The following is a 12356-nucleotide window of genomic DNA, read 5'->3' as shown; positions in this document are numbered from 1 at the left end:
TGTGGGAGTTAGTTTAGGGATGTAGAGCCTACCTTGGGTTTAGATCCACTTGTATAAATATCTCATATTGAATACTTGCACGTAATGGAGATTTGAATTAAATTGTGATTTGAATTGTTGTGTTAAAATTCAATGGTTTTTTATGTAGGTGCATCTAACTTAGGGTTGATTGTTTACTAAGGGAGTTAGTTTACGAAGTTAGGATTTAATTAGAGTATTTTGGAAGATTTGAGAGATTTGAGGGTTAGTTAGCTCTTATCTAGGGATAAGAAATTAGGTGAAAGGTTTTATGGATTATGAGAGATTTTGTGGAAATTAATTTAAGGATGTAAAACCTACATTGGGTTCAGATCCACTTGTATAAATATCTAAAAAACAATTTGAATGGGTCAAAGCATTTTTACTTTGAAATTGTAATATTTTTTTTAATTCAAAACCGGGTGTAATGTTAGATTTATTGCTAGAGTCTAACTTGGATTTGAAGTAGAAGTCGCTGGAGGAGGTCCAGACATCTTCCAAAACGAAAAAGATTGTGGAGCTTGCTATCTAGTAAAGGGCACGTTGAGCGTTTCTTGTTCCGGAAGGCCCGAGACTGTAGTAATCATCAATGAATGTCCAGGCTGCAGATCAAATCAATTTGATTCAGCGGTATGGCCATTATCAGCCTTGTAATTCCAGTAGAGTTACATGCAATCGGCGGATAGACAATGGTGCGCTTCCTGCAAATTGGAAATGAAATAAAAATCACGGACACATCGGGTAAGCAAAGGGTTGGTGCGTTCGATTCTTGAAGATCTCGTTTGCCAGTATGAATTCGCTGTCGTGAGAGTATTATGGGATTACTGTCGCAGTCTTCTGTCCATGTTTGAGTTTGGGGACAATGAAAAAAGTTTGGAAAACATGATAAAATTTATTAGTGCAAAGAGAATTTAGCCCAATGTGGTGGCTAAGATAATACTCATTGGTAAATGTAGATGGTATTTTAAATATGCTTTAAAAACACTGTTCGGTGAGGTATTTAATTACCTATTTTCTGGTAGTTGAATTTTTTGTTTGGGAGTCGTTTATTGAGGCTAGTTGGATTTCGGCAAAAAGTTTCAAAAAAACTTGTAAAGGCAATGTTTGAATCATGTTTTTGATAATGGAAATAGATTCAACACCATCAAAAACTTCTAAGGCACCTAAAATTATGAAATTTGATAATTTTTACTTAAATTTACAAAAATCCAAATCCCTACATAAGTTTTTCAAAATATAACCAGAATTTACACAAGGCAAAAAAGCCGATTTTTTTCAATATGACCAGAATTTACATAACTTCCAAAGAAAAAGCATAATCGTTAGGGCTTTTGTTTTCATTTTCCTACTATACTGGCTATTGTGTTTTCATTTGCCTACTATACTGGCTTTTGTTACAATAAAAGCTAATGATTGCACTGCATGAACATCGAGAATTTTGGAATTTCTTCCAGGATCAAGATACCGCCTGATCCTTGGACACCTGAAACGCAACAAAATTGCATAAAAAAGGCCACGCGCAGGTGCAGGAACTGTTTGACGGAATACAAACATCAGAATCCCGCAGGTGGTAGATTTATGTGTACATATTGTGGTCATGTTTCTCAAACGCCTCTGTTGGATATATCCAATGTTTTAATTCATGGAAATTCTGATGGAAGTGCTGCAAGTGGTGCTAATCTATTTGTTGTTATTGATTCCATCTGCGAATGGTGTAAACGATATAGTTTATACCAAAAAAAAAAAAGATATATGTAAAGATTTAACTTGCTTAGAGATCTGAAGTGTCCCCTTGACAGAATTGTAGATGAATTTCGGTGGAGCCATAAAGGGTCGAATTGCAAAGGTCAGTAAGGCGGAGTTTGCTAACTTGGTGTCAAAGGGAGAATATAAATGGTTTAATCAAGCTAGTTCCAGGATTGAGGTTGAATCCATAGCCAAATTTGGAGGTCGTATCTCTCTTCCAAAGACCGAGGGTTTAAAGTATCCTTGCTCCACGCAGTTTCCATAATTTATTCATTAAAAGGGACTAAGTTAAACAGGGAGAGAAACTGAGCCATTTTATGCTCCAACAATGAATTTATGAGGCCGGATTATTACATCATAAGGAGGACCAATAACTTGTGGACAGATATTTTATTTCAGATTTAATGTCCCTTCAGTAGATTAATCATTTTAAGGTGGATCAAACTATATTGCTGGACTAATATGTTATATCCTGGGTTACACCCTCCTTCAAAGACGTGTTGCTGGGCCTGTGCAAACCTTGGAAAAGTGCCTCGAACTTTCTAAGTTGCTGGACGTGTGATTGCTGGTTCGTTGACCTTCCTGGCTGAAATTTACAAAGAGAAAAAGGATCTGAAAATAAATTATGGGCAAGTATCTAGGTTGCAGGAAATCCCACTCAGCCACACTATGATTTCGTCATAAATTATAAACTTGAAGAAAAGGCAATAGTATAATTCGCCCTAAGAAGAACACGTGACGTGTGTAAAGAATGTGACACTGTAGTGCAAGGAGGACACGCCAAGTGAAGCAGTAGGAGCGGAAATCACCTAATCAAAAGTAAGAAGTCCACAGATCAAAAGGTGAGAATGTACTAGCATTCACTACAAAAGTTTATATACAGAAGATAACCAACATAAGCCCACGCACATATTCATTTTGACATCCATCCATGAAATTACCATAGTGTAAAGTAAGGTCATAGGATTATTGTAAAAAATAGTCACATTAATGTATTGTAATTGGATGGATAGTCATGGTCTAGCTCAAAATTGAGACAATAATGTGACAATTTAAAAGAAGTTAGGGTGAGTGAAGAGGAGAGCACACTTCGAAGTCTTTTTGCAAATTAATGAAGAGCGTAATTGATCAAGTCGAGATACATGTTTGATGAAAGGAGTTGTAATTGAGGAGTTACAATGTTGATAGATGTCAAAGGTCAATGAAGAGAATTGTAATCAAGAAGTGAATGTCTAAGTTGTAGAGCTTGAGTAAAGTAAATAATGAATCAAAGTTAGAGTCAAAGTACACCAAGGTCCATTTATGAAGAGTTGATGTTGAATTAAAAGTTTGGGGTCAAAAGGAATTTTAGAGTCATAAGTCAAAAGTGCATTGAATTTCCATTACATGGCACAATGTCACTTATCAACAATCTTTCCATCTCCCTGGTTTGTTATCCTAAGCACATTCCTTATGTGACTTTTTTTTCCTCTGGGATTTGCCTTTCGGGGCGATGTGTTGCGTGGGATGACCCTACGGCTTGTGATCATTTCATTGATCCTGCGCTGCCCAACAATATTTCCGTTGTATCCCCGAGCACTATCAGCCCAAAAATTCCTCCTTTGCACTCTTAAGAATCCTTCTTGGGTCAAGCCTCTGGGTTGACATGTTCGTGTGGGTACCACTGTCGAGCTCATGGACAAATCACAATATTGTTGGCATGATCTATCTTTGACACCTGTTGTGTTTGCCGGACACCTAGTCAACCTGAAGCCCCTCCTTTGCATATTTTATAAACCTTCCGAGATAATGCCTCCAGGATGACATCATGCTTACATCATGAGTGCCATGTGGCGCCTTCAAATTATTGACACATAATTGGGATTTGGCCCACTACACCACCCAAAAACGTTGAATTTGCCTGCCACGTGTCCTCCATACAAACATCATGTTGACCTCATCATCAGCCACTAGAATGTTGTCAGCGTCTCCTAGAGGAGAGAAAAAGTGTCTCGGGCCTTTGTGTTTTTCGTTGAATATCTTCAATAAAGCTTTTAGTAAAAATTCACTGGGCTCAAGCCCTTTATATTGCTACGAATGCCACAGTTTCCTAACTCCGTGAATATTGGCCCTTCTCTACAGTTGTTCTTCACCATGCTAGACCATTGCTTAATTGTATTGGGGCTCAACTTTGTGTGCATTATGTTACTTTAGGGGTAGTCCTCCCGGGCTGTCGTCATTCTGGGCACTCCCTTATGCACTGAACCTTGAACCTTCTTGGGAAGACTCTATTGAGATGATTTGTCATGTGGGAGCTATGATACAATGCTCTCTGCCAATGCCAGACTTGTTTGTTGTTGTGTGTTATCCACCTCTCCCCATTCTTGCGTCATCTCGAGCAGTCACCATTGTGCACTTCTTTGAGTCCTTCGGGAAGAGACTTCACCAGGATTATGTGTTAATGGGCTCCATCATTGGGGCAATAGAAATGCTTGGCAATTACTCCTCTATGCCATGTTTTCTTGTTCCTTTGGATAATGGCTTCTCCAACTTAATTTGTGACATTTGGAAAAATGCCAAACTAAACCATGCGCCAAATGTCCTCTAACCATTGATAGCTCTGTAATCTTTGACTTTTGGGGGTCCCTGGCTTTGACTCGCCATAAACTACAATCTAGGAGGTCATTTTTAATCTTCCATATACCACTAGAAAACCCTTTTAGAGGTCTATCCATCTGAGTGGGTTCCAACTACATTTGAGATGATATTCTATACAAGAAATGGCTCCAAAGTGTATGAACCTTAACCAATTAGCTCCACCACTATTGTTCACCAATCTACTTGGAAACATTTGAGCATTGCAACACCTTTTCCATACACGTATTAATCTTCCTTAACTTTTTCCATTTCATTACCTTTGATCGGATACACCACCATTGACACATGTGACATCCTTCTTACGTCAAATCCTCTTTATGTAGTAACACCATATCAATACTTGACATTCATGAGCACTTCCTTGAGAGCATATTCTCACAAACTTCCATCATCTTCTTTGCCTTTTCCTTCATCCTCAACACCTTTGCTATCAATGACAACATATGTCCAACAATCTCCCACTTTGACATTGGTGACAACACCATGATAAAAGGAACATCATAAAGAAATAAGCAAATATAAGTGTACTTCTCTTCTTTGACTTCTTCTTTGTGGATGCTACTCCTTTTAATTGCTCAACAATACTTCTTCCTCTTTTGCTTTTGGTTTTAGGTGAGATACATCTCCCCCTTTGACATCAATTGCAAAGAAAGTAACATGCTTCCCCTGTCAACAATCTCCTATCTTTGTTGATATTGTGGACTTGTCAATTGCTTCTTCATATGTTGAAAACCTCAGGTATCTTTGATTTGATCTAAGCAACTTCCTTTCTGTCATGTGGAGAAGATTGAGTTGAAATAGGAGGAGTAATTACTCCCATTCTCTGCCTCATGTTGTCAAGAGGAATTTCTTGCTAAAACAACACATGCTTGTAAAAATTAGCCATGAGAAAAATCATGTCTGTTGGTTTAAGTCTCAGCTAGGCTTACATTCATAATAGTGCCTCTTCCTAGACACTTGCACTTGACCTCTAGCAATGAAAACAATTTATCCTATGCATTATTGAAACCATCAACTTATTAAACAACAAATTATAGCACTTAGAAGTGCTTATTTGACAAACATAGCAAGATTTTCACCAATGCATGCTTAGATTAACAACTCAACATATACTTTACTTGACAGAATTTTAATGGCAGCAAATCACCATATTGAATTTGACTCAATATGAACATTAACGACATTCAAATAAGGACTATTTTATCAACACTTGGACTAAAAATCTCTCACTACTAATATGAATAACACACTTTGATAAAAATCTAATGTCAGTTAATACCAATTGATAATACCTTTGATACCAAGTGTTAATACCTTTGAGATCAATGACACAATTTGTTTAATTGATACCATTGTTACCCGTTGTTGAGCACTTGATAACTGAGTGTTCTCCCCTTAAAATCATTCTCTTTTCACCAATATTTGTTCTCTCCAAAAATATGATGCCTGATACCAATTACTATTGAAAGAATCTAAAACCATCACAATAGTCAAGACATTCATCATATCTTCAACACAAAACTCTAATCATTCAAGTAACATTCATATGTAGCAACAACACCGTCAACCTCTGCCTTCCATGATTTTCCTTGAGAAACAAACAACTGATACCAATTGATTGTATTTATTGTTAATAGAATAATCTAATACCCAAACGATAACTTGAATATACTACTCTGTGGTTATGTTCCATCTTTGGCATTAGGAATCTATAGACATACTTGCACAAGAAAAAGAACCTATGACAATAAATAGATCATCACCATCTATACTCAATCTATCAATATGATTTGGTAACAATATCTGATCAACCACAATACTCGACAACATCAATATTCTTCAACAATTTCATAAGCTCGGGAAAAACAAAAAATGGCATACTTCCCTTAACCTCTCAGATGCATTACTTTGAACTTTTCTTTTTGCTCCTTGCATTTCTCCTTTCTGGCTTATATTGAAGTTGACCTCTTCTTTTCAATGAAGAGGAATGAGGGATCTACTCCACCTAAGTACATTATCTCCATTTTTCTTCCACACTTGGGTATGCTGAATTTTTATATAGTCAACACCATGAATTGAATGTTTGTGTTGATATGGTACTTATTCCTGATTAAGTGACTTATTTCCATAGTTTGAGAATACAAACCACTTACCATTTCTCTTGTTAGCACCCATTAAAGCCAAGCTGCAAATTACCTATTTCTCCTCTTTTTCACTATTTGTGCTTCCCTTCTGCTTGTATTTTTTTCGAGAACTCTATGGGTTGGAATTACTTCTTTTGTCTTACTAAAGTTTTTTCCTATTGTAGGTTATATAAGAGAGGTCAACCACAGGAATTTTAGGCTTTGATCTACTAATCTTTTGCTAATAATTTTCAAATCCAAACACTGGTCTTTGTTTTCTCCATGCATCATTCAACTTGCCGCTCTTATGATTGTTGTAATAACTCTTGCGTAGTTGTTCTTGTTAATTTTGAAACTAGGGTCAAATTCCACATTGAACAAATCAAATGATCAAGATAATATGTGCATTAAATTCTTGTTTTCAAGAGGACCAAAATCGACCTAAAGATCACCTAATTCGGTTAAGCAGAAATTAAGTTTTGAATTATTTTATTCATGCATACATTATGGAATGGGTCAGATATAACCACATGAGTAACTGCTTGGGTCAATCTTAACCCCAAGTAAACCCTCGAGAAAAAATCTTAACCTCATGTAAACCCTAAAATAAAAACTATAAAAGGAAGAGACCTCAAGCTCATTTGGAGACACTTAATTGAGGCATGTTTTATTCTTCTATTTTGTTTTGGCTCGCACAGGTTCATCGACAGAAGTTCGTATTGGGAGTTTGTGTTGGGTCAGAGAGTACATGCGTAAGGTTCACTCTGAGTTTGGGTATTATGGATCTCGTTTGCTGTCACAAATAAGAAGTTTGCCGTCCATGGTCACAGGCACAGAGAGCTCAAGAGAGTGACTTTGGCTATCTGGTCGCTCACAGATAGTTCAGAGGGAGCGAGTATGATTTCAGAAGGTTTTTGTCCCTGGTCATTTGCACCAGGAAGCCATGAGAGAGACCCTGACATTTCAGTTGCCCGCAGAAATTGTTGATGAGGGCGACCGAGTTCAAATATGAGTTTTTGGTATCTTGGCTTCAGTCATCTTCAGTGATCTGGTAAATCTGAGTTCCTCTACTGTTATTATAGATCTATAAATCTGTAGATCTTATCTATTTTTTTCCACTGCAAATTATATGTATTGGGCTCATTGTACTATTGTAATTTTTCATGACGATTTACTAAAGAATAAGATTTGAAAGGGTTTCCCCCTAGTGGGGTTTTTCCCTGGTCTTGGACCAATTTGTTGTCTCTTATGGTTGTGTTGTCTTCTCTATCACTGCATATGTTGTTCTTTCTTCAGTTACATTTATGATTGAGTATACTATTGAAAAATTGAATGCACTGTTAATGAAAAGATAAATTGGGCTAAAGTAAATGATACAACATAGAACAATTTGAAAAATTTAACATGGTATCTAAGGAAAGGTAAAATTCAAGCCCAAGAGAAGACAAGTTTTGAAGCCCTCTCGTTTAGAAAGCAGATCACCTATTGAAGGTCAAAATGTCGTCCTCTACCCTTAACGAGCATGAAAGGTTGGGTGATTCATCAAACTTTGCTGCATGGAAAATCAGATTGGAGATCATAGCTGACAACAATGACGTGTTGTAATACATCTATAAGGAAGAATGCTCGAGCCTCCAGAAAAAGCTTCCGCTTCTCTCAAGGACAGGTAAAAGAAAGGTGAGTCTAAAGCAAAACAAATTATAGTGCATGGTATACAAGATCATTTACATGCTTATGTTGGGAATTTATGAAAGTCCAAAGATATGTATGACAAGATTGTCGATATGTATGAGGTTAACAACTTGAATGAAATTACCTCTTTGAAAGATCAACTCAAGCGAACTAAGATGAATAAAGGGGAAACAGTTCAATCCTACATTATTCGGATCTCCCACCTTAGAGATCAATTGTAGAGGGTTGGCAAAAATGTGCTAGATAGGGAACTTGTAATTCTGACTCTTAGAGGTCTCCCTCCTATTTGGGAAACCTTCGTTACTACAATCATCAACAGCTATGTCCTTCCGACATTTGATGAAATTGTTGGAAAGCTCACATAAGAATAAGAATCTAGGATGATAGCAAGAGGAAGCATTGAAAAACATGAAGAGGGAGAGCTCACTGCATATATCACTCACGACAAGAAGAAGAAGGAAAAAGGAGGTCCATCACGAAATTCACCTACCCAAAACTCAAAAAGAAGAAATGACCAATCATTATCTCAGGTTGAATTTTTTTGTTTCCATAAGAAAGGTCACTTGCTCATGACTATCCAGAAAAAAACAAAAGACATGACTACAACACTAGAAGCAACTACAATGACAAAAGAAGAAATTACTTTCAAAGGAAGAACTATGATAGAAGACTCAGAAGAGACTCCTCAAGTGATCGTGAAGAACATCGCCCTTCTCAAAAGAAGTCAAAGGCTCCCTTGTATGAAAGCAATAGAGTGAATAAATCTGAATATATTCTCATTTCTGCTCTTACTAGCAGTTCTCCACCAGATTCATGGGATAGTTGGTTAGTTGATAGTGGGGCCACTCATTATGTCTCTGGTTATAAAGAATTCCTCTCTAATCTGGTAGAGAGGGAGACTAAGTTAAAGATCACTCTTGGAGACAACTGTACTCATCCTTTGAAACACTTTGGGTCCATTAAATTCCAGATAAATTATGGGGAATCAGTTATGCTGCATGATGTTATGTATGTACTGGGTTTAATGAAGAACCTGGTATCTATATCTGCATTAGAAGATAAAGGGACGAGGGTTGCCTTCATCAAAGGCAAAGTTCTAACTCGGCCTGTTGATTCACCTATGAAGGATGCCTTCACTTTAGGATTGATATTACTCTATAAAATCTTTGGAAGACCTCTCTTTGCATTGGTTCATAATATCAATCACTTGAGCGAGCTATGGCACTACAGAATGGCTTATCTTCAATATGATGCACTTTCGAAATTGAATAAATTGGTCTCTAGTATTCCTAATGTTCAAACTCGTCATGATGGAGTCTGCCCAAGTTGTGCAAGTGGAAAGAAAACAAGGGGACAATTTCCCTCAAGTGAGAGCAAAACCCATGACATTCTTCATGTTATTCATTTTGATATATGTGGTCTGATGCCTATACATTCAGTTGGTGGTGATCTCTACTTCATTACTTTTATCGATGACTACGCAATAAAGACATGGATATATTATCTTAAGCATAAGGATGAAGGCTTTGAAACATTCAAGGAATTCAAAGCCTTGATCGAAAATCAATGAGGAAAGAGAATCAAAGTCTTTAGGTCTGATAATGGAGGAGAATACGTGTCAAAAGAATTCATTGAATTCAGTAGCGTGACCAAATGACACAACTTTTGAAAATTTATACTTTTCAATCACTTTGGAAACAACTCGTATAATTAGCAACATAACTCAATCATGTAAAACACAACATCATAACCGTTGTCATACACGTGCAACATTTACATGCGACATCAATTTTATTTTTTTATTTTTTTGTCAAATAAAAGCTTCAACTTGATTACATCATTGCCCTAAAAGCTACTACTTAGAGGTCTATTGGTTGTAACTAAAAGGGGCTTCTATCCCAGCTCATTTATCAATTTTCACTGAAAGGGACCCTTGCCCATGGAATGAAAGCTACTACTTGCTGGCCCTATTGATCTATCTTTCATCCATTTTCAAACTAGATTTAGTAGACCATTGCATTTATAAACAAATAAACTTTCTCACCTCAACTACACACCAAACTACCATTAAAACAACAACAATCTCTTATTAATGAACAAATCACAAAACACACCAACAACATCAATCCTTAGCAATTTGCTAATTTCACCTTAGCAGTCCCTTTGCTAAATACACCAAAACACGAGTCACCAATTCATTCTTTGTCTTCTTAACACCTTTCAAACACCATAATTGGTCTTTGATTCACCTCTGATGCATAACAAAACTATGCATCTCGTTGCACCAACAACCTTTCACACATTCACCTTGGTTGCCTCAAACTTGTTTACAAATGAATTTGGACTGATATTTTTGGAATTAAAACTTTAGATCTCTTGAAATTGAATGTCTGAATGAATCTTCTATTTTTTCCTTTGTCCTGTGTAGCTGAGTCTTTTTAATCTTCTCTTCAAGTTAGCAAACTCTCCTTACCTATTTCTTCTTTAAAAACTCAGCTTAACTACTCAAGTTTGCTATTCTAGAATTTTTAACAGGTTTTAGTAGAAGTCTTCTAATTCAGGAGAATCTCCAAGTTTGGCTTAACTTCCAAATCTACCTCTTAACTATTTGTTCTGCTATATTGCTACCAACTCATCCAAGTGTGGTTATCAAGATTTTTAGCACTTCTGTTAATTTTGGCATAATTTCCAAGTTCCAAGTCGCTGACTAATCCATGCCTAAAGCCCGAATGCTTTTTAAATATATTGCTGCCAAATATATGTTGTAATCTCTATTATCCATTTTAGCTTTACTCAAGCCCCAAAATGCTTAAGATACAAACTCATTTATACTGAAGGTGCTAAGCCTTTTTAATTTTGCACAATCATTTTTATATTGCAATTAGCCCGAAGGCACCCTTGATCACAATACACAAAGAACTACAACAAAACTGTTTCCCGGTGCAGTGTCCATTACATGACACAGTCTCACTAACCAACAATCTTTCCATCTCTCGGGCCTGTTATCCTAGACACATTCCTTTATGTGCTTTTTTTTTCCTTTGGGATTTTCCTTTCGGGATGATGTGTTGCGTGGGATGACCTTATGCCTTGTGCTCATGTCATTAATCTCGCGTTGCCCAACTGTATTTTTGTTGTGTCCCATAGCACTGTCAGCCCAAAAATTCCTCCTTTACACTCTTAAGAATCCTTCCTGGGTCAAGCCTTTGGGTTGACGTGTCCCTGTGGGTACCACTGTCACACTCATGGACCAATCGCAATATTGTTGGGATGATCCGTCTTTAACACATGTTGTGTCTTCCCGACACCTAGTCAACTTGAAGTCTCTTCCTTTTCAAACTGTGTAAACCTTCCAAGATAATGCCTCTAGGATGACGTCACGCTTACATAATGAATGCCATGTGGCGCCTTCGAATTAGTGACACGTCACATAGAGTTGGCCCAATACGCCACCCAAAAATGTTGAATCTTCCTGCCACATGTCCTCCATACTAACATCATGTTGACATCATTATGAGACACTAAAATGCTATCAGCTTGTCCTAGAGAGGAGAGAAAAAGTGTCTCAGGCCTTTGTGTTTTTCGTTGAATGTCTTCATTAAAGTTTTTAGTAAAAAATCAGTGGGCTCAAGCCCTTTATATTGTTGTGACTTCTACATTTTCCTAACTCTCTGTCTATTGGTCCTTATCTACAGTTGTTCTTCACCATGCTAGCCCATTGCTTAATTGTCTTGGACCTTACCTCTGCGTGCACTATGTTACTTCCAGGGTAGGCCTCTCGGGCTATCGTCATTTTGCGCACTCCCTTATGCAATCAACCTTGCCCCTTCCTGGGAAGACTCCATCAAGATGAGTTGTCATGTGGGACCTATGATACAATGCTCTCTACCAATGCCAAGCTTCTCTACTATGTGTTATCCACCTCTTCCCATTCTTGTGTCATCCCAAGCAGTCACCATTGTGCACTTCTTTGGGTCCTTCGGGAAGAGACTTCATCGGGATTATGTGTTAATGGGCTCCATCGTGGGGGCAATAGAAATGCTTGGCACTTGTTCATCTATGCCATGTTTTCTTGGTCCTTTGGATAATGGCTCCTCTAACTTCACCACATTTGGAAAAATTCCAAACTAAAACATGCGT

General features: G+C 37.3%; 1 protein-coding gene across 11 annotated transcripts in view; it reads left to right on the top strand.

Annotated features, from left to right (window-relative positions):
* The window catches only part of LOC149218439 (NAC domain-containing protein 54-like), a 272481-nt gene that overhangs the window by 165048 nt on the left and 95077 nt on the right, over positions 1-12356 (top strand). The window contains exons 6-7 of one of the 11 annotated variants that reach the window (XR_016249168.1): positions 1473-1585; positions 1818-2216. The exons of 6 other annotated variants lie outside the window; for them this stretch is intronic. Coding sequence is in view for 4 of the 5 variants with exons in the window: in XM_089384018.1 (XP_089240144.1) it covers positions 488-672 (185 nt within the window). In the remaining variant the exon portion in view is untranslated. Of the gene's footprint in view, positions 1-487; positions 688-1472; positions 1737-1817; positions 2217-12356 lie in introns of those variants that run through there. 4 more of the 11 variants (XM_089384028.1, XM_089384023.1, XM_089384019.1 and 1 more) reach the window with 4 other exon arrangements.

Source organism: Pinus tabuliformis, chromosome Q (genome assembly GCF_031772625.1).
Source record: "Pinus tabuliformis cultivar Carrire ecotype Pingquan chromosome Q, CPIR1, whole genome shotgun sequence".
In the NCBI taxonomy this organism is placed as follows: domain Eukaryota; kingdom Viridiplantae; phylum Streptophyta; class Pinopsida; order Pinales; family Pinaceae; genus Pinus; species Pinus tabuliformis.
Note: the sequence above shows the minus strand (reverse complement) of the source record. Positions and strands in the feature narration are given on the sequence as shown.